At 46.3% G+C, this 23,220-nt stretch overlaps 1 protein-coding gene and 1 pseudogene across 4 annotated transcripts in view; one reads left to right on the top strand and one right to left on the bottom strand.

Annotated features, from left to right (window-relative positions):
* Nucleotides 1-3,540: 3,540 nt before the first annotated feature.
* LOC102017578 lies at nt 3,541-3,833 on the bottom strand (annotated as a pseudogene).
* A 12,888-nt stretch (nt 3,834-16,721) lies between these two features.
* Nucleotides 16,722-23,220, top strand: part of Sntg2 (syntrophin, gamma 2) — a 105,338-nt gene continuing 98,839 nt past the window's right edge. For all 4 annotated transcript variants that reach the window (XM_013504331.1, XM_005404340.1, XM_013504330.1 and 1 more), the window contains exon 1: nt 16,722-16,854. In XM_013504331.1, coding sequence (XP_013359785.1) covers nt 16,786-16,854 — 69 coding nt within the window. In that variant the 5' untranslated portion in view covers nt 16,722-16,785. The remainder of the gene's footprint in view (nt 16,855-23,220) is intronic.

The following is a 23,220-nucleotide window of genomic DNA, read 5'->3' as shown; positions in this document are numbered from 1 at the left end:
TGATGCTCCACTGTGCCCTTATTTAGCAGGAATTCACTGAGCTGGAATCCTGCTCTATCTGTGTCATTCTGTGGAATCCTTCTTGATCAGTGAAACTTTCTTGAAAAGACTCAGGATCCTACTCTGTAGGCTCCCCTGGAAGGAGATGGGACAATTTTAGCATTCAGAATGAGAATAACTGTAAGGGCTCTAAACTTCTGTTACATAAAATCCTATGAATTAGTGACTCCCAACAACACCCATTATCAAGGGAATTCGTGATCACTTTCAGGAGATACTAGGGAAACAACTCAGGACTTGGAAAACAGAAAGACAAGGGAAGACTAAAGAATTTATTTTGCTTTTTATATACAAATTGTACCTCTGAGTAACCAAATAATTGATAAGGAGAGGTCTTCTTTTATGGAATTATTTCAGTTAACTTAAGAAAAGAGTGGCGATATTTAAGCATTGCTTATTTTTTTACTCTGGAGTAATTCATGGATCTCCACAGTGGTTACCAGTCACCCAATTGTCAGTAAGTCATCTTGCCAAAAACATCCATGGTAAATTTGAGTAAATTTAAGCATTTTGATCTATTAAACTATCAGAAATACAGGAAACAGACAAAATATTAGAATAAGTAAACATGAGAAATGTGAATGCCAAAGCTAGCCCTTGAGATTCTAAATGACCAATCACTCCATGTCTTCATCTAATAAAAGGTAAAGGAATTTACAAAAGGAGGTTAAGGAGGAATAGTTTGATGAATCTCAGGAAATACACCAGGCGAAACTATTCGTGTAACTTCTTCAGATTCTGCTTCGAATGCACAGACTGTCTGAAAACGTGTTTGAACTCTGTCAGGACAGTTTTAGAAAAGTGACGAATGGCTGGGTGGTGATGTATTAACAGACGTGGTTTAGAGAACACGTGAAGACTTTTAGTTTGAACTTTCTTTTTGTCTTTTTCTTTATTAGTCCATGTTTGCAGTACATCATGATTATAGTCCTTGTGTGGAACTGGTGCATGTACGTAATGCATTTTAATTCTATTTTCACCCCCTTTCCTTCCTCCCTCACGCCTTGCTCTATGTTTTGACCCCCTTGCCATCTGAGAAAGATTTATGTCCTGGGGCTGGTGGCTTGGAGGAAGGTGCTGACTGACAGTCACCTCCCTTCCCCTGGGAGCTGTCAGCCTGCAGGCCTCCGGCCACCTTGCTGCCCTGCCTCCTGCTGGAGACCCCGCGATTAAAATTTCTCTTCCCCTTGTGTACCCTCCAAGGCAGGAGGGACTCTTGCATCCTCCAGGCCACTCTGCAGAGAGATACAAATGGATTTCCTGCCTTAGGTTGGGAGTCTTTCATCTTTTGGTCAGATATACGGCCAGCCATTCCCTGGCATTCTCAAAAGACATTAAAGAAAAATATTTAATCAAAGAAAAAAACACAGTTAATAAATACAGTTCCAACCAGCTTGAAAGGCTACCACTTCACAGCCAGTTAAACAGCTTACAGACTTATTTCTTTATAAATGGACATGGAATTATTATTTTTTCCAATTGCATTCTAACATTGGCAGGATTTTAAGTAGCGGCTATTTCGGTGTGGACCAGTTCAGGTTGTTAATACTGCATAATGTGTTTTGTGAGACTTTAAAATTGGACAGAAAAATACATTGTAATTTAATTTGAGCATATATGCATGGAGCTTTCAAGAAAAATAACATTTCTTGCAGTCTTGACAGTGGCCATTCTCAGCTACAGAACTGCAGAAAGGCTTTGGTGCTGGCCCTGAATGGAGGAGTTCTCATTAGGGGGGAACGATGGCTTAGATCTGGGGTGGTTCCCAAAGTCTCAAGGTGGAAGGTGATTGGATCCTGGGGACATCATAGGCACCGGTGCAAGGAAGGTAGAGAGGAAGGAAGGAAAGAAGGGAGGAAAGATGGGAGAGGGGAAAGATAGGATTCAAACATTAGTTACTACTCAGAGTAGAAAGGACTAAATTCAATTATTGATTCTACCTGCTTAACTCAAGTCAAATAAATGCTAGCATAATTTTTTAAATGCCACCCTATCAATGGGAGATGACCAACGTATGTGTAATTATAATATTAATAGCATATTCATAGATTACCCAACTCTGTCACAGCAGAGTCCACTTTAACTGGTTTGTCCTAAAGCCCCGGTAGAGAAGGCATGCTTGACTAGAGTCACCCAAGTGCCTTCCAGACGAAGGACAGGGACGGAGACACAGGGACACTCCTTCCTCTGAGGGGGGTGAGGAGGGAGGCAGGGGTGTCCCTGGGCGGGGTGGGGTGAGGAGAGGGTCGCCCACTGAGGATCTGGCCTGAGTCGTGCAGGAGGGGAGGATTGCCGGGCAGACCTGAGCCAGAGTTGTAGGTGAGTGGTGGGTGCTCGCACTGGTTCCCTCAATATCCACAAATTCTTCTGTGGATTCTTCTGTGGATTCCCCATAAAGGGTTGAGCTGGGGACCAGGGGCTGCCTTCCAAGGTAGGATCCCAGGGGGAATTGAGGCCTGGACTGGGAAAAGAAGACCACGGGAGCCGCTGGAAGGGCCTGGTCCTGCAGCCAGCATCTGTCTTCAGGCAGAGTTTGTGGCTGTCAGCCTTCTGAGGTGTGATGGGAACATACAGTGAATGTTAAAACTGTTTCCCTTTCATGGTCATTCTGACTTTGGGGAAGAACCAGAAGTCTTCTGGTGTCGGATCTGGTGACTAACATGGATGAGAACACAGTGTCTTTTTTTTTTTTAGTTCAAAACTGTCTTTCATATTTGAGATTTTATTGGTTGTGCTGAGGATCAGTTCAGACATTTCACTTTGTACACACATACCAAAAATCTAAAAAGCCATGTATTGTTTCTTTTGCAGTTGTTCCAGTGACTCTCCATTTTCAAATTTGGAGGCAAATTTTCCGTAAGAGGATTAAGTACCGGTACCCTCAAATGGTGACAGTGTTACTTAAGTCCCACCGGTTCACAATTTCATATCATATACACTACATACTCAAATTTTAAAGCTTTTACAGCACAGTAACAAAATTAGGCAAACTGGACTACCACGACCACACAGATGTTACGGAGTGCACGCGATTCTGACAGGGCAGCAATCGGGAAGCAGTTTTAGGAAACAATACCACTAAAGCAGCACTGGAGTAGAAGTCATTTAAAATATCCAAGGCATAGTAAATGCATGACTGTGATTGCAAACTGCCATTCAGCATGCTCTGTAATGCGGGATATAAAAGTAACCCCCACTTACGGAATGTTAAACTGACACCCGAGATAATCAGAGCCTGCCACAATTCAATATTCCACTATGTTCTGGTTGCACCGAAAAATAAACAACCAGCGAATGATTTCGCCTCTAAAAAAAATCATTTACACTTAAAAAATGCGATGAGGTGGGATTCTCTCCTTTTTAAAAATGTTTGTAGAGGGACTAAAACACTTGCATTTACAAAATAGTCGATAAAAATATTCCTCTGGATTGTACAAGAAGGGAGGCAGGGAGCACCGATGAGACGCGGTGTGCCATTAATCAGACTTGGCTTTTATCTTCTGCTCCGTCAGAGGCCGCGTTCTCCTCGTCAGTTTCTCCATTTTCTGCAGGTAAATCTTCCTTGGTTTCTTGATTAGCGGCTTCGGCCTTTTTTCCCGTGGTTCGCCTTTTGTCTTTTGCCTGCACTTTTTTGTCCGAAGATTTATCCTTTCCTGCTGCCTTTTTTGGCCTCGTTTCCACTTTTGCAGGAGCAGGTTAGCCAACAACCTCGTCGATCTCTTGGGTACCTCCTTCGCCGCTCTTTCGGTCGAGATGACCTTCCTTTTGGGCATCTTGGTGGCGCTGGGGCGCGTGCAGAAGTTGGGGGCCCAAGAAGCGTGAGAGCTGCGTTGTTGGGCCGTTGCTGCTCCTCCCGTTGCTGGGACTTGCGGCGCGGGCCAGTGGGAGAACCGGATGGAACCGGATTGGGATCACTTCCCCTTCTACTCCCCACCCCACCCGCGCCCCAGCACCACAGCGTCATATTCTTATAAGCTTGCCTTTCCATTGGAATGGTACTTGGTGGCAGCAGTCACTGTACTTGGGATCACACCTAGTAAAGACCCTCAGGAAAGAGAACTCCAGAGCTGCTGCAGAAAGTGGCCAGGATGATGGGATGAGCATGTTCAAAGTGAGGGGAGGATTTTTGAGGGGGAATTTATGGCAATATGTCTATGACTGTAATACTTTTTAATTAAAAAAATCAAACATTCACCATATATTTTGCTTACTTGTCTTCTTGTGAGGTTATCTCCCAGAGAGTCACGTCGTCTTTCCTGACTCTTCACAAAGCAGCAGTACAAGGACCTCATTAACTCTGTACCTGGGCGAGAGCAATTTTATGTTTACTTTGCTAGCTGTAAAAGTTAAAGCGATATCCTTCTATCTGTCAAAGTTTTACTTTATGTGGTTATTTGTACGGTAATTTTGCTTCAAGTATAATTGCTTTATGGATTAATTATCACAATGATCATATGAATATTTGATGCAACTTTATGATGTTTACAGAGAGGTTCTTGAAAATTAACCGCCATGTATCAATGGGTGAATGTGAATAATTTATATTTGCAAATGTGGTTTGACTTTTATTAGCAACAAGTACTGGAAAATATGTTATCATGCCTGAAAATGGGAGCGTGGGGAGTCAGTCACAAGGAGTCTCTGTTTACGGAAATATTCAAACAGTTTAAATGTCTGAAGATCACTGAGATAAAATCTCTTTGCTTGTTGATATTTTGGAGTTTCAGGTTTGTTTTATTTGTAACCAGCCCTGTTGTTTCCATTTCTCCTATCCTAATAGTCTCTGGTCCCCCATGTGTTACGGTTCCATGTAGGCTTCGGTCACGGATTTCAATGTGCTGAGGCACAGCCCTGCAAGCCAGGGTTCAAAGTCTTGATTTCAGTGCTTGTTTTCCATTAACACTTTCATGTGAGCCTTGTGATGGTTTCCACAGGAAGATGCGGGGTTCGGTTGCCTGGGATTCATTTTCATAGTGAAGATGCTCAGGCTGCTCTGTTCCTTGGCCCTCACCTTCTAAATGCTGGACATAGCTTATCTGGGGGAGACTGCCTGCTGTAAGAACCCCTGGGATGACTGCTGCATCTCCCCGGACTACATCATCTCCCTGTGACCCTTGGTGCCCACAGCTTTCAATGGCGAATGGGGTGCTGCTCGCTCTCTGTGGGTTCGAGTTCGTTACTTGTAGCTCATTTTATTTAACCACTGTCTTGGTCATTTTCTGATTGCTGGCACAGAATAACGGACGCACAACCTGAATGAGCAGGGACTTATTTTGGCTCACGTTTCAGCCTGTGGTTGGCTGGCTCCAATGCAGGAAGGGCAGGCTGGAGGGTCTGGCGGAGGAGAGTTGCTCACCTCATGGTGACGAGGAAGCAGAGAGAAGGGAGGAGCTGGGGAGGAGGCCATAGACCAAACCCTTCCAGGTCACGTCTACAGTAATTAGCCTCTTCCATGAGGCCCCAGTTCCTAACAGCAAGTCAGCTGTAACCCCCCCATGATTCAGTCACCTCCAAAAGCTCCCCTTATGATCTCCTGAGCCTTTGGGGACATCCACAGAGACCCTTAACAACCACTGTTCTTTTGCTGCCCAGGCGGGCACTGGTGATGCTGACTACTGTGTACCCAGAGTCTAATCCGGGTGTAGACTAAGGGAGGTGCTCAGTCCACTTATGTGGTCCCTGAGCAGCACAGCCCTCTCCTGTCCCCACCCTACTCACCTCACACTGTGGTGGCAGCTGTCTGCAGACAGAAGGGGCTGACCCTAAAACATGGCCATGTGGGGTCAGTCTCCCGGGTCCAGATGATAGAGCCTGCAGCAATCCTTGTACTGCAGGGCTCCCTGCCATTACACACCCAGCTCCCAGAATAAGCAGGAGGTGCAGGGTTCTGGAACCAGAGTCCTGGATCCAGAATGGCCATGTGCAGAGTGACAAACTTCAGAAGAGGACTGGCAAGTGCCTTGGGGCTCACATCAGAAAATGCAGGCAGAGTGTTCAGCCATCCTGCCATCAGTGACGTTTACCATTGTTAGATCATTTCAGAGTCTTCATAAGCAGTTGCAGCGCAACCCTTTATTCTGCTTCATATACCACAGCCACTGCGCTGACCACTCAGCCATCGCAAGGCCCATGGAGGGCAGGACAGATGCAGGAGGTCTGCTGTCCCACACAGAGGTCTTCCAAGTGGAAGTTGTGCTTTTAAAGGAAGATGAAGTGAAGGCTCTGCCCGGACTTCCTGTGACAGGTGCATCCGTGTGTCCTCTCATGGTCCAACTTGATTGTTGTAGCTGCTTCCCAGCATCCAGGGACCACTGGGTTCAAAGTCAAGCAAGGTGATTTGCATAATCCTTGCTTTGTGCAAGTATCCGCACCACTTTTACTGCCCTCCGGCTTCTGATTCTTTATTGGCTTCATTTTACTTTGAGAGAGGAAATACATTTATATTCTGTCAAAGGAGCCGCGAGGGATTTAGGAATATTTTCATGTGAAAGGGAAAGGTAATAAAAAAATAAAAACTTTGAAAACTTAAAAATTCCACTTATACCATGAGAGAATCTGAGAACCATGGGAAGGAGTTTGACTTCTCTGTTTATGAGACACTGCCCATGAATGATCCTTTCTGTTTTCATAAGGCAATAATCCTGCTTATGAAAACCTCTTCCCACTGGAGATGAGGACCCTGGGGTCTCAAGTCCCAGAAAACCTTCTGTCATCACTTGGATTGGTCTGACGCCAGTGTCCTCATGCCCACAGACTGAAGATCTGAAATGTCACGACAGCCACGCCTTACCCAAGAGCACTGGGCAGTGGCTTCAGCTTGTGCTTGTGGGTGGAAATTTTCTCCTTGCTTTTTAGAGCTCCTGTGTTACTCTGAGCTGGACCTGTGGGGCTGCTGTCTTTCAAGCATGTGAGTTGGGCATGGTGGCACCCACCTGTAATCCCAGCACTCGGGAGGCTGAGGCAGGAGGATCATTGCAAGTTCAAGGCCAGTCTGGGCTACAAAGTGAGCTCAAGACCAGCCTGAACTGCATAGTGAGACCCTGTCTCAAAAAGACAAAAACTAAAAACAAAAACAAATCAAGCATGTGAGTACTGGGTTGTCTATCAGGGTCTGAACCTGTCCTCTCAGGATCTGAAGGATGTATCAGCTGTTGGGAACATTTTAAGCCAACCCAAAATAGGCAGGATGTTTGTGTACTCTGAGAGGCTCCACCCTTGTGGAGATGACACCAAAGATATCCTAGATGCCTTTCTGTTTCCAGGGCCTGGCTTCTTTCTGCTAAAGGGAGGAATCAGCTGTGGCGATGGTCTATGTGTCAGACCTACCTAGCGAGGTTAGTGATAAGTCACAAGGCAACCCCCCACCCCATGGGAGATTTGAGCTCTTTTATTAAGGAGTTACTAAAAACTCTTTCCTCTTCACCTGTTCCCCTCCAGTTCCCCTTGACAAAAGCCAACCTTGCTCTCATCTGCCTTGGCAGAACCAAACGTTCAGCTCTGAAAATGACCCCCACTGCTTGGGCTGGTCTGACCCACAGACACCCCCTCCCAGAAAATGTTCTGGCCCACAGACACCCTCCCCAAAAATTAGCTTTAAAAACCCCATGCTTTGCTCAGCTCGGGACTGTCCTAGTCTGCTGGGCAGCCCACCATGTCGCTCTCCCCCACAATAAAGACTTCTCTTGTGTCAGAAGGTCTCTTCTGGTTCTGTGTGGGTCTTGGCCCTGTCATATCAGTTAGGAGATTAGACAGACACAGCTAAGTAGCAAACACCTCAACTTCTTTATCATGAAGATGAGCATAGGAGCAGTCCTGGAGCATCCACAGGGAGGCTGTGTGGACAAGTGCCTTGGGGTCCTTGCAAGGAATACATGTGAGGAGGGTGAGATCCCACACACAGCCTGTAGTACCTCTGACAAGGAACACAGGAAGCACAATGCATTTAGTTTAACCACTGAGAGTACCAGCCTGGCACTGTATACACCGCACAACCACCCAGAGCTGGGTGTGGATTTTTACATGCACTTCCCAGGATGCTGACTCAGAGACAGCAAGGTGGCAGCTGGTTAGCAGGCTGAGGCGACATGGAGGGCTCTGGTCTCATAGGAGAGACACCAGCACTGCTGTCCTTGCCGAGTTACAACAAGTCACAGTGAAGGGTGGAGACACTGAAGTGACACTGAACACCAAGGGGGCAGAGGTCTCATGCAGCTGTTTGCAGCTGGCTGTTCGGAGATGCAGACTGGCACGGTGAAAGAGTGGTGGGCTAAGAGGTGGCATCCTGGATTTCCAACACTGGCTGCTTAGGATCTGCATTTTTAAAAGAGCAGTCCCACATCTTTCAGCCTGGGCACTTGAGGGTCCCTTTGTACCTGGAACAAATCCTCCTTTCATCTCCAGAGCAAAGCGCATTGCTGGCATGATCCCAAATTGAAGGTACCTTAAAAGCAAGGTCATTTACAGGGATTTGGAGTTGGAAATGTGTGGAGTGTCTTTCAGTGGAGAATTCGCCCTTTATATGCTAATTATTCCCATTTAAAGACAGCTCAGCTGTTTAAAGTTCAAGAAATAGTTGAGAAGATTTTTCGAGAAACCTGGCAGCCTGAAACAAGCTTCTGTGCAGGAAGCTCAGAATTGCTGCTTCTGAGGACTGTGGGTCCCCAGCTCACTGGATCCTGGATGTTCAGTGGGAGGAGAAGGAATTGTGTTGTGCCCCCAGAAACCATCCCAGACAGATCAGTCCTGCTGCCTTGATGGAAATGCAAGTGTCCGGGAGATCTGTGCAGCCCTGAGATACCCACGCCCAGCTCCTGCTTTGCAGTGATGCAGTTTGTGAAAACTTGTAGCCTTCTCGTTGACGACCTGAAAGGGGAGTCCAAGTCTTTCCAGAAAATCAGCCACAGGAGCTTCCTCAATTATAGATTCAAGTGCTATTGCAGAAATACCTCCGCTCGAACAGAATGTGTCTCTCTGGGGTTGCTCTAACGCTCATGAGAACGTAAGATGCATGGCCCACTCCGAGTTTGCGTCTGCCCTCCCTCCAGGACACCCGCGGTTAAAGCTCACCTGTGCTTTTATCATTGCTCTCCAGCTTCTGATGCTTTACTGGCTTCATTCTGAGTGATGAAATACATTTATCTGCTTTGCAGCATTGCTAGTTTCCTGTTTTCGTATTGTACTTAGATGCGATCCAGAGGCACAGTATACAAACACACACACACATACACAGAGCTTTAGCTGAAATCATGCTTTTTAATACAACACATTTTCGAACTTGTAGCTATGGTACTGTTTAACAGATAGCCATTCCCCACTTCATCCAGTTCCTGAGTCATCCTCCTCCATACCCCTGTGGAGAGGGTATGACAGCCAGGAGGGCACCTGCCCATACCTCATGTGCCCTAAGGACAGATTCCTTACATCTTGCCTGCTCTTTCCACTGTTGTCCACAGCTTCAGCTTTTCCTCCTTCCTGCCCTTATTCTTTGGAATTACAGTACTTATGTTTATCAATGTTCTTTATAGTAGAGCAACAAGAACTAATATATAGGTGTGTATATGCATGTGTACGTATATGAGGTATGATCAAAAAACATGGTGTGGGTTCAAGTTTTAATTATTGCAATAAAAGACACATTGCTATGAATATCCCTCACAATCTTCCTTCTCACTTGGAACACACTCATTCCATCCTTCTTGCCACTTTTGGCAGCAGCTCTGGAGTCCTCTTTGCTGCATGTCTTTAGTTATGCTCTCCTGGCTACCTTGATGTCCTGAATTGATTCAAAATATTTCCCTTTCATAGTCATTTCGACTTTGGGGAAGAGCTGGAAGTCACACAGGGCCAAATCTGATGAGTAAGGTGGATGAGGACAAAGTGTCATGTTTTTATGAGCCTGCCTCTCCACTGGACAGCACTCAGCAGAATTCACTGTTTTTCTGGTGACATCTCATAAAGACATTCATGAAAGAGCACTTCCAGAACAGCTTCAGAAAGGAACAAGAATGGAGATGATGATTTGAGGCAAATGGGCCCCTTCATCTCCTTGGAACTAGTTTTGAATATATCGTTTTTCCTTTTCACAAAACAGAGAGAGAGAGAGTGAGAGAGAGAGAGGGAGGGAGAGGAATGGTGGAATAAGTGTGTTTGAAGTAAGGGGGTGTTTTTCAGGGGAGATTCACGGCAATGTGTCTTTTACTGTATTGCATTTAAGAAAAAGAAATTTAAGTCTCCACCATATGTTTTGATCACTCAGTAGTTTCCTCAGCCACCTCATGCAACCAGCCGCTGCTGGGAGAGATGCCTGGACCCACCCCCAGGATTCTGATTCAGTATTCTGCAGCCAAGTCTCAGGAACCCCTTTCATGAACTATCACAATCATCCACAGCCGCCTCTTCACAGAGTGTGACTGCGGGGCAAGCCCACATCTTGGCTCCTTATGGAGTCACAACTCTCCACAAGGAGCAAGAAAGTGTCCCAGGCCACACAGTCCATGTGCTGTACACACAGTTCTGTCACCTGCTGGTTGCCAGCTTTGGCATTGTGACTCTCAATTTCTGAGCTTCAGTTTTTTTTTTTATGGACAAGTGATGTAAAGAACAGTAACAGCTTTAGTATGAGGTGAAGACCGAGTCATGACTGAGGTCCCCATTCACCCAGATGTTACGGCAGCACCAGGTTCCTGGAGGTGGTGAGGTGAGGCCCAAGTTCCTCCACTCACAGAAAAAGACACAGCTTCTTTTCATTTTTAGGTAATACCTCATCTCCATTTAAAGTAACTCTTACACAGTAGAGACATCCAGATTAATGTGGGTCTTGAACAGCTCTGTGAATTGAACATTTAGTGTAAGACCATGCTCATTTCTATTGCTCTTTGAACACTGAAATTTTATCTCTAATTAAAAGAAACATTTCTAAAACACTTCTACATGATAACATCTTTACAATCATTTTCATACCTTTCTCTCTTTTTTGTCTGTTTATTTACCCTAATATGTTCTTCCTTTCACATTTTCCAACTATAGCTCCCAAATAAAGTCATCCTAAAATGTGATGAGATTTGCTTTCAAATCGCCTGAGTTCAAATCTCACGCCTTGCAAGTTGGTAGAGCTACTGTGGGCAAATGACTTGCCCAATTTCTACGTGTTCAGCAAAAAGTGGGGTGCTTGCCATGTGGACCACTTAGAGTTGACATCAGGATTAAATTAATCAACATGCAAAACACTTAGAGGCCTGCTGGACACAAAGTAACCACTCAAAATGTTGCCTGTTCTACCAAGGTAGTGAGATATCACCTAAAAATGAAAAACAAAACAGTGTTGACTCTCAAAAGATTTGGCTGTTATGACATGGAATAAACTGAAACCTAGAGGAATTTAAGAAGCAAATACTGCCTTCTCAGTACTGAGTGACTTATAAAAGGGTGAGGTTACCTATGATATTGTTATGGCTGATACACTGTGTCAACTTGAGGACTCTGGCTTGGCTAAGTGACTCAGCAGTTCTGCATCCTGGGGTGAAAAGCACATGCTCTTCCTGCTCTGGAATGTTTTTCATTGTGTCACTTTGAGAAGTTTAGAAGGTTAAATGAGTGTCTGAGCAGGGGGCCAGAGTGCTTACTTTGTATTCATCCTGAGCCTGTGCAAGAGGAGGGCATGGAGATTATGTGAGTGCTACACATCCTCTGGGTGGGGGTAGCCTGCTTACAGTATAAGAGAGGGAAAGAGGCTTGTTCCCCCCTTTTTGCTCTTTCTGCTTTTGCTGTCTTGTGCTGCCTTGAAGTATTGCCCCTGTGCCTGCCACCCTGCCCTGGAGCCAGCTGATTATAGACTGAAGCCTCCACAAACTGTGAGCTAAATAAACCTTTCTTTCCTTAATTTTGGGTGTTGGGCATTCTGTCTCAGCAAGGAGAGAGAGACAAGTAACCAAGACAGGCATAAAAAAGGGTGAGCTACCTCCAGGGGCTGCATAGTGTTCATCCGAGTAAATTCAAGTAGAATCTGTTCAGCATGACCCCTCCTCCCCCCAAAAAATCAGGATTTAAATTTGAAAAATTCACAGAGTTTGAAGTCAGAGAGGGACACACCATGACTTTACAAATTCTGAGATTCTCGCTATAGAGATAGAAATGAATTTTAGCCAGCAGTGTTTCTCTGTTCTCAATAATGTTAAATGAGAACTGATGCCTTAAAGAAGAAATAAAATAATGAAATGGTAGAATCAAATGGCAACAGAGAAAGCCCACTTAGAAATATAATGAAGAAAGAGCAGCAATAACATGGGTAAAATCAAATGAGAAAGTGGGAGTGATTGGCAGAAAATAAAATTAATATTGAAGCTGACAAATCTCATTAGACTAGCTAGAAATTGTTATTTTTGATTGTCATCAGTATAACCAATTTTTACAGAAAAATGTTGCACTAAGATGAAATTTACAGCAAATATCACCTGAGATGTTATGCATAATAAATTCAAAGACAGAAAATAATTCCATGGAAATTTAGGAAGATAAAGTGTAAAGAACAAGCAATTTTTTAAGACAGAAATATAAAAGCAAAGGACATCTTCTAAGCTGTTCTTATTCAGAGAAACGCTAAATAAACTTCTGGTCCTAATTTTGTCTTTCACATTCAGTATCTTTTACACATAGAGCAGGGAATCCAATGTCCAATTCTTGAAGCTTGGGCAACAGGGAGTTTTGATTGTTTCACTCTGTCTGACTAGCTTTTTGTGTCTGGAGATTTATTCTGCAAAGTGCATGTGATCATTTGGGAGATTTTTATTAAATTCATATCAGCAAAGTTGGACATTTTCAAGAAACCTAAATATTCAGAATTTATGAGTTAGGTAGAGGCCCTAATCTGCCCATGAGGGTCCTGTTTATTTTTGTGTCAGGACCTGCCCAGTGCCCATCCTGGTGCGCATGTTCCCTGCTCCCACCCACAACTCCCTTTCTGGTATTTTCTCCTGAGGGTAGAAAGCAGCAGGCCATTGGCTTCGATGTGGTTGGAAGCGACAGTTCCCCATGGGTTGGTTCTGGACACAGTGGGAATGAATGCGTGCTAGTGCTGAGGTCCAGACCTGTGAGGTGCCATTCCCAGCTTCCCACTGTGGAGAGTGGAATTGGGATATTTGGGAGCTCAAGGTCCAGTGTCTGACATATAGGAGACATTCATCATGGGTATTGTAGAGTAAAACAGGAATGAAAGAGAGGCTACTTTAGTAGGTGAGGATGTGCAGGAGCCTCACCCACGTGACTTGGCTGCAGCTGCTTTTTCACAAAGCATTTTCTTATCAAGAATAGTCTGTGCCTTACAAGCAACTTTCCATCAGAAACCTTAATTCAGCCTTCTCAAAATCCATATACTTTATACATTTCTAATGTATTTAATAAGCCAAAAAAGGATCGGTTGGGAGAACAATCTCACAATTATTTCCATCACAGCACAAGCTGAGGGTACTCCTGGAACTATGCTCAAATCCCCGTCCCCATGGAAATCCAAGGATCTTTGTGTTGGCAATGTCACCGTCACCTTGGCCCTCTGTCCTCTGAATACTGAGGACAGGTCTGGGGACAGAGAGGAGTCAGGCCGAAGGACACACATCCTGCTTTCTATTTGGAGCCTGTTCTGGGAACTCAGGCACAAGCAGAATGTTTCTATGCCTGCAAGACACTCTTAATATCTTCCCCTAGTATTCTCATACAAATAAGGACACAACAGCCCAGCAGCCATGACTTCAGTATTCTCGGAGATATCTAACATATGTGCATAAAGAACCCAGTTTACAAAGGGCATTTCCTCTGCTCCCTCTAACCTGTGACAGTGACTTTGGAGAAATGCCTTCTTAGGCCTTGAGCTCCAAGGGCCAGGGAGCTGCTTTGGTGTATACCACACCCCACTTCTAATGCCTGCAGTTCAGGGCCAGCATTTTAGTTAATAGTTGCTGAATGTGTGAACATACTACTGAAAAAGGCATGCTGAGAAGTAAGCAATGATGAACTATATACATCTTTGTAGGCAAATTAGCAGACGTGTGACTCTTCCTAACTCCTACTGGAAAAAGGAAAAGAAATTGTTCTTAGGAGAATATCACAATGTTTAAATCTTAATATTTTTACACAGAGTTTAACATTCCATTAAGGAAAAAAATGGAGAGATAAAATAAACTTTTGTTGTTTTCATCGATGAGACAAACTCATCCTCATTCAGTTGTGGAAAATTCGCTTTGAAAGAGCCGGAATAAATTTTTTAAAGTATATGACTCAAAAACTGAAAGTAGGCTGAGGATCTGAAAATGGTATTATCAGGTAGAGAATTCAGTAACAGAGTTTAATTTCCATCAAGGTGGTGGAGGAGGAGGGTTGGTGAGCAGGGCTGTGGGAAAATGGAGAATATCCAGACTGGGAAAAAGGCCATGGATGAAGATAGAGGAACACAGGAAGCGTATTTGGAGGAATACTGCCATGAGGCTGCTTAGAACTGACCAGAACCAGCAAGGCCCAGGCTCAAGAATGACCAAAGTCATCAGGAGGAAGGAACAAAAGGAAACCTACACTGAACGCTAACAGTAATGGTCCAGACCAGGGAGGAGGCAGAAACCTCCTCAAAGCCACCCAGGACCTGGGAGGGAGGGTGCTGCAGATAGGGTCCAGGAATTCTGGGGAAGAGTGGCCTGGCAAGAGGAAGTCTGGTCCTTCGAGGAGAGTTCTGGAAGGGAGCTGCATGACCCAGCCTCCTTGATTCCTCTCTCACATCCTGGCCATGACGTCAACATTCTGTTCAGCTTCCACTGTGATAGGAGCAATCCCATCAGGCACTGGGACCAAAATAAGCCTTTTCTCTCTCAGTGACTCAACTCGGATATTTTGTAACAGTGACAGAAAACTGATGAAGACAATGTCATTGTTGTTCTTAGGAAATGCACACTAAACCAAAGGTAGGGGAAATGGCTCATTATGTCTGCAAATAACCTTCAAAGAGCTTCACAAACCAATCTGTAAACATAAAGAGAACGATTTCAGGTGCGGGATAAACTTGTTTTTGGTACTATGTTAAGGATGTGTCTGTAAATATAAAATTAAGTAAATAAAGGTGCAGCTGGCTACTTTCACTTTTGGACACATTTGAGAAGGGCCTGTACTTCACTGGATTTCAGGAAATTTACACCAGATCACCCCTGTCAGATTTTTGGGATATGTAGTGTTTTATAATTCGTTTCTGCACCAGAGCCTTACTATTTAAAGAACAGCGACTGTGTGCAGTCTTAACACAAAATCCACGAAGCAGATGTTGTTATAGTAAAACCTATATTAGTAGCATTTCAGATGCAGCCCCAGAGGTCCAAAGATATCCTAGATCTAGAATAATAGAAAAACGTGCTGAAAGCACATCTGAGATTGGCAGGTATGATTACATTTTATAGATGAATTAATGACTAGGGTAGGTCTGAGAAAAAAAAATCCCCATATTCATTTAATGGTAAGATTTGAGCAAAATATCCCCAATTCCAGCAAGCACACACCATCTACACTGTTTCCAGAGACTATGAAAAAAAAGTCTTTCCTTTGCAAGTTAATTAGATGGTATCTTTGTGTGGTCCCCAGAGCTCTAATTTCTCAGAGATTATACTCATGCACTTAAAAAAAAAGTAACATTAAATATTTCTCTCTCTCCTTATTCTAGAAAAAATATTCTGGTAATTTGAACAACTACTTTGAAGATAATATGCAGTATAACAACCATTGTTGATTTTCTAAAAAAATACATTATTCCTTGATCGTTCAAGATCTTGTATTTATTTTGGCCCGGGTGCCAGGCAGGTGTAAAAAGACCTAGTTTTTGTGCCCTAAGAGCTCACACTCAGGGACAGCAGTAAGAAGTGAGGGCAGATTTCTGCAGGGACAGAGAATCTGGAAAGCTTTGCTCTTCTTGCCACCCGGCTTAGCAGCCAGTGAGCCAGGTCTGCTCCGAGGTCACAAGTTAAGAGTCGAAACCCTCGCTGTCTTCATCGGCTTGGTCAACGCTCACTCGTCCGCCCCGCGCCCGCGTGGGCTCTGGGGTGCAGGGTTTGGCCCCGGACGAACGCAGGAGGTTACTTCTTACTTTGGAGAAGTTGGCAGCCTGTGCCGTGCGCGTTTGCACGGACCCAGAACATTCCAAGCTGGCTTTCCTTTGCGGTTAGACTAGGATGGTTGGAGCGCGCAGATACTCCCGGGCCGCAGACCCGGCGCCTGCCTTGCTCCCTCCTGGAGGGGACCTGGGTGACACGGGCGTGGAGTCTGGGCAGACGCTGCGGACCAGCGGAGCAAAGCCAACCAGCTCCGGGCAGCGAGTGCTGCGGCCCAGAGAGCGGCGGGCGGGTTGCGGGGCGCAGACTCAAAAGTGGGGGCCCTAGGGCTGCCACTCGCGCTCAGAAGCTCATGACCTGCACGGATCCCGGGGAAGCCGAATCATGCCGAGCTCCCTGCGCCGAACCCGGTTGTGCAGCGCAGGTCTCCAGGCTCCAGGAGTCCGGACTCTTAAGGGCACGCAGGTGCCCCCATCCCGCTCCGGCGGAGTGGGCGGGGCTGGGGCGGGGTCTCAGAGCCAGTGGGTGGAGCTCGGGCCGGTGGGCGGGCCAGGCCGAGCCCCGAGAAGAGGGGGCGGTACTGTGTGGACGCGGCGGCCCTGCACCGGCGCGGGCGCCGCGGATCCGAAGCTCGGCTTCGCGGCAGCGATGAGCGATGAGCGCTGAGGGTCCGTCTCCGCCCGCCGCCCGCCGAGGGCGCCCCGACCGCCTGGAGCCCGCGCGGGTGAGTGGGGTCGCCCCTCCTGTCCCTCGTGTCCCTCGTGTCCCTCGTGTCCCCTCCTCTGCTCTTTTCTCCCGGCCTGTCCCCTCCGTCCCTCCTGTCCCTCCTGTCCCCTCCGTCGCTCCTGCCCTTCGTGTCCCCTCCATCCCTCCTGCCGCTCCTCGGGGACAGCCGGATACCGTGGGCTCCCGCAGGGCGGCGTCCTGAGGTGCTGAGGCTGGGCTACTCGGCGAGGCTCGCGGTGCTGCGGGGTTGGGGTCCTCGGGGTCGGGGTCCGGTTGCCAGGGCTAGCGGTGCTGGGGACCCTGTCCTGCGGGGCTGTCACCCGCGCCCATCCGCCGACAGCTCTGTGTCTATTCTGGTCCCTTCTCAAAGAACACCCTCCCCGCATCTATTTTAAAATAAACTATTGATTGACAAACCCAGAAATGTCGCCTCAGACAAGACCAGAAAGTTATAGGAAACTACAAGCAGCAGCTCAGCACTCAGGTATGGGGCAGGGTGACCCGGCAGAAGTGACAGAGGGTGTCTGGGGGTAGGTGACAGGGCTGTCCCAGGGCTGAACTCGGGTGACCGCGGGAATTCCCCACCGGGGCTGTAGAGAGGGACGCTTGTCTTCTCTCCAGATCGTGCTGCTCCAGGTTGTGAACACAACATCTTTAAATGATGTGTGGAATGTGGGCGTTTCTTTATTTCTAAGTACTTTGTAATATGACTACCCAATGGTCCATTGTAGGATGAACTCAAAGCCTAAAAATGATGCTTGGGATTCCTCAGAAATAAACTGTAGAAAAAAATTCAGAATCTCTGGAGACTTCCACTTGCTATTTTATTACTGCTGTGATTTTCAGAAGGATCCTTTTCTATAGTTAGTTGCTGTTAATTTTGGGAAAGGAATTCTTGCAACAAGTTTGGTTTATAATCATTGTAATTATATTGGAAGAATTGGATTTATTACACTTTATAATTTGATTCAATTGAGAAGTTTTGGCAACAACACAGGTTAAAAGAAAATCTATCAATGGCAAGAATTCAAGTAACTACATTGAGCTACCTGTTGATTACTTTCAGGTGCTAATGTGGCATGCTACAGGGTCTGCTTAGTGTTCTCTTAACAGTAAGAACCTTGATGAACCAGACACACCTGAAATTCCAGGTTCTCAGGAGGCTGAGGCAGGAGGATAGATAGCAATTTCAGGACTAGCCTGGGCAACTTAAAAAGACCTTGTCTCAAATGAAACTGGCTGGGGATGTAGGTCAATGGTGAAGTCCCCGTGGGTTCGATCCCACTACCACAAACGTACACACGAAAGGACCAGGAGGATGTGAAATGGCCCATAGGAACTGTACTTATGGAGATTTTGGTGGGTACCAAGGGGCCATCTTTCAGCTGTAAGGCAGAGCAAGCTAAGAACTGGATGCAGGGCTTTGGGGTCATAAATAATGCAGTGTGCTATAGTGCGGTGTTCAATCCCAATGCATGGTAAGGATTCATATTCTTTAGAAGGAATATAAGCCTTGGATTTGCTCGTTTACCTGGCAGCCATGAGCATGCTTAGCCCTGGCATGGCTGTTGCTTGTGGCTCTGTTCATTCTTGCAGGTGAGCCCTGCATGGCCAGTGGATAGGAAGCCTTGCAGAATTACTGATTTTCTCATCAAAAGCTGTGCGTGTTATTGAGCTAGCATGGTTATGTAATAATTTCAGTTAAGAGAACTTAGTGCTTCTAATTAGAAAAATGGTGACAAAACAAAGACAGATGTTACTGAATCCATTAAATTTCCAGTCATAGTTTTTTTCTGACATCAAAAACAGCACATTCTTCATCATGCCTTCCTGTTTGCTTCGTGGAGACTTGGCCAGCTTTGGAGTCTACAGATCTTCTCTCTCCTTGCAGGCTTCTGTCCCCAGGTAGTGTCGGGGTCAGGTGAGGATGCAGAGCTCTGTCCCTGTGTGTTCCAGGGCTCTCTTGGTGGAGCACCGTTGAGTGCAGTGTGGTACGTGGGTCCTGCCTTTTCCTTTGACCCTGCTGCTGTTCTGTGTCTATGGCATCCAGGCCTCCTCAGCCAAAGGGGTTCGAAGAGGGTGTGTGTGTACTGGGCCACGGATAAGACAGAGGACACCTACTCACTTTCAAGATGCGAGTAGTAATGGGGTCGCTCATCATCTATGGGGAGATATGATTGTGCCAGGATGAACTGTGAGCTCCTGATGAGCTGCCCCTGGGTCATGATTTTGTCATACGCTGTTCACCTTGGACACTTCTTTGCTATCAGTTATAGAATTTCTATGGATGTGGATAACACCCACTGTAAGACAAAGTCATGTGTTTTAAAACAGAAAGTTACCTGATTTTACCAGGAGATGCGATGCATAGTAAATGTCTAAATAAGAGCCAGGTTAGAAAAGTGGTCACTCAGCTGGGGACAGTGGCTCATGCCTATAATCCCAGCATTCAGGAGGCTGAGGCAGGAGGATGGTTACAACTTTGTGGCCAGCCAGGGTTACAGAGTGACATCTTGTCTCCTCTCCAAAAACAACAACAACAAAAAGTGCCTATTGAGGGTATAAGATATTAAAATTGTCATTTTTCTGAATATGTGTAGATTGACAACTGTTTCCATCCAGATTTCTGTAGATTTTAGTTTTAATTGAGATCTACCTTGCAGGATGACCCGCGGGACACACTTTGAGAGGGGCACGTGGCATTGACCCCTCAGGTTACTTGTTGAGTGGGCATAATTGCTGGAACACCGTGGAACCAGTGTGACCAGTGAGACCAGTGACTTTCCTATGACATAGGAGCATTTGGTCACAGCAGGGGCCCAGAACCCCAAGGGAGAAGACACCCTGTGCTTGTGTCTGCTCCCTACGCCCATGCCACATTGGCATCTCCAAGGCACGTGGGGGACTGAGGCAGAGGTCAGAAACCAGAAGGGAGGCCCCGCATATGTGCCTGTCACCTGAGCAGTGAGCTCACTCTGGTTCTCTGCTTCTGATCACCCCCAGCTGCTCTCATTGCACCTGACAGGTCCTAACGGCATGCATTGGTGGGCGGGGTGATGTTTAGATACACATGCGCATTGGGGGAAGATTAAGGCGAGGTATTTGCCATCAACCGTAGAAGCAGCCTGCTCAGACTTTAGAGGTGTTTGGAGTGAAAGGAAACGGAAGTGGGAAAAGGCACTGAGAAGTCATTGGCACTGGAAGCTGCTGAGTGCTTTTCCTGTGCATCCGCAGCACTAGGTGTCACTGTACCCCAGTCCCTGCCGGCGTCCCCTGGACGCTGTGGAAGCAGCTTAGCCCTTCTATTTCTGCACTAAGCTCCCCGATGCTGACATGACCCCCTGGCGTCCCACAGAGCACGTCCTTCCTGTTCTCTGTGCCTGAGGAGAGGGCTCTGCCTGGGGCTGCGACTTCCTGTCCCATCGGCCTCTGGGTTTTCTTCTTTCACGTTGTGGTTGATGCTGTCAGAAGGGCCGTGAAGATCCCGGTGTGATTTTCAGTTAGGATTTCTCCCTGAAATAGTTGCTTTAGATCCTGTAAAGTGTTATTATCTATTTGCTACATTTTAATCAAGCAAGGCATTTGAGTGTAAGAAAAAGGATTATGCCTCTTCTTTAGGGCTAGTACTACAGACAATGATAAAATGTTATATTTTTAGCAAGTAAGGTACTCAACTTCAGAGGCCTTTTCCTCTCACATTGCTGAGTTTTGATTCTGCTTAACTTGTTTTATCTCATCTATTTCTCTTTTCTTGAAACCTACCACCACGTCTGGCATATTATTTACAATACATTTATCGTCATATTTTAAGTGAATAGCACTGATTGCAAACTGTCAGCATTTTGAGTATCAAGCAGGGCTGAAATTCATTTGATACTTGGGTGGACAGCACCACTTCCAGCACCAGTTCTGAACTCTATTCCTCTGCATGCAGCCATAGAAATGTTAAAATCATCACGTCACTGTGCGGTGGGCCTTCGTTTCATGAATTAATTTTTCTTACCATTTTCACTAGACCAAAAGTCCAGGAGGCGGGGGTACCTACCCCTAGAAGACAGTGAGGAATGACTATAATTACTTGTTTTAATCAAGATATATAACATTTTTTATATTTTAACCAAAATAAAACATTTATATTTTAATTTGATGTAATAACATTTATATTTAAATGGAAATGAAAAGTCCTGTGTAAGAATTGAATTTCATTTCTAGAACAGACGCTTCACGCAGGCAGATATTTGACTGTCTGTACCTTGTTTTGGGTAAAGATGCAGCTATGGGAATGAGCTCAGACTTTGCAGGAGGCCTTGTTTGTTGATGTGGCCTCTGCTTAGGAAAATAACTCGTATTTGTGAAGTGTGACATGACTGTTAATTATTACTATGGGAAAAAACTGTTTTATACCGAGGGGTGTTTCTACCCATGGTGCATGTCACCGCCCTTGATGCGCAGCATGGTGGTCCTGGCCTGGTCTCAGGCGAGGCCGGAAAAATGAGGGGAGGCTGAACCCAAATCCTGGTCCTTGACTCGCCCTCCAACTTCGCTGCCATGGCTTGAACTCCATCTGATGGACACCTCCTTAGCTAACCACGTCTGTCCGAAGCCTCTGTCCCATCTCCACTGTCCCCAGGGAAAGCACTGACCCTGTGGTACAGACCAGGGGCCTGTGTCTGTCTGCACCTGGCCCTTCCCCTCAGTGGTGGCTGCTTCCTTCCAGCAAGTCTGCTTTTTCTCCTCCTCCTCTTTTTCCTTCTCCTCTTCCTTTTTCTCATCTACCTTTTCCTCTTCCTTCTTCACATACCCTTTGGGTACCCCTCCTCCTTCTGTTCTGAGCCTAAGGTACCTGGAAGCTCCTCGGAGGGTGATTTTACTTCCTATCTACATTTGCCAGGTGGAGTTGGGTTCCCCACTCCCTGGGTTAAATGCCTATCACGTTCTGTGGACCCCGAAGCTGGCTGCAGCCCCCAGCTCAGGCCTCAGGCTGAGCCTTGTGCATTGAACATTTCTGTCTGAATGAACCTCTCCACTGCAGTCCTGAGCTTTCCACGTTGAACACCAGCATCGTGGCATGGCTGCTGGACCGTCCAGACTGTACCTTCTCAGACTCCACTGAGCCTGCTCTTGCTGACTGCCCGGGCCTTTGCCCTCCCTGGACATCACCCCAGCCCTGGCCTCACCTGGCTTCCCATCACCCTGCTGATACAGTTGTCACCAAAGCCCAGGGCTGCTGATGGCCACCACTGCTGTCCCCAGCATCTCATCCCCAAGTGTGGCACCTGGCCTTCCATACGATATGGACAAGTGTGCATTCAGAGGGCACAGCTGAGGCTTTGCTCACCGCACTGCCTCCTCGAGAGTGCGAGGTGTTCCCTCTCCTGCCAAGAAGGGCAGGCTGGGGGCTGCGAGGAGCCGTGTGCACCCGGGACTTGGGGCTGACCTGTTTACTAAGCTGTTGACATAAGTGCTGCGGGTGGGGAGGAAACTCCATTTCTGGCTCCAGAACTGAGGATTCATTTTGTACTTATGATTAGTATTTGGGTTTAAATAAAATTATGCCTTTTTGTTTTTATTGTAGCTAATTATTAAATCTGCACATCATTGTAACTACCGATGGTGAGATATAATTTATTCTCTTCCTCATCTGTATCTTGTAGATTAACCTTAATGATTTTTTTCCCTCAGGTAATTACACTTTGCCAAATGGCGCTATCAGTTTTTTCACGTTATAGTTAAGTTTTTGTTATCTTCCTGGCAATATAAAATTACCTAGTGGGCCTTCGATCCGGGACATTCAGACCCCAGATGAGTTAGAAGCTGTTCTTTTGGAAATGCACACTGATCGTGACCAACTTAGCATGGGCTCCGCTCTCCTGAAAGAAAGGCAAGTGGGTTATTTTCCTAAAACTCTTGGACAGCAGCAAAAGAGAGACCCAGCCTTGGTGCTGTGTCACTGGAAGCGCCAGCTGTTTGCTGTGCTGGGAAGAGGGACACTAAAGTGCTCCGGAGCTGCGCTAGCCCTGCTCCCCAGAGAGCAGGGATTTCATGACAGTGACATCAGGCACTATTCCGGAAGACGCTTTGCAGTGCTAGATGTGCACACATCAGTGCGTGCACACACATGGAACTTACAGAACGAGATTGTGCACCTTAGCTCCCGTCTGCTGGGCTGGAAACTAAAGATGCAATTCTGGTGGGATGCACTCGGGCAGAGGCCTGGGCAGGGGACCCTGATGGACGCTAAAGTTCAAAAGTAGCAAATGGGGGCCATTTTTTCCTCGGGATCAGATCTGCACACCCTGATGTGCAGGGGAGGCAAGTTACCTCCGTCTGAAATCATAAGCTTGTGTGGATTGTATCTATAGCA

This window comes from Chinchilla lanigera, unplaced genomic scaffold, assembly GCF_000276665.1.
Source record: "Chinchilla lanigera isolate Chin_1 unplaced genomic scaffold, ChiLan1.0 scaffold00086, whole genome shotgun sequence".
Lineage (NCBI taxonomy): Eukaryota > Metazoa > Chordata > Mammalia > Rodentia > Chinchillidae > Chinchilla > Chinchilla lanigera.
The sequence above is the reverse complement of the archived record's forward strand: the minus strand, read 5'-3'. Positions and strand labels throughout refer to the sequence as shown.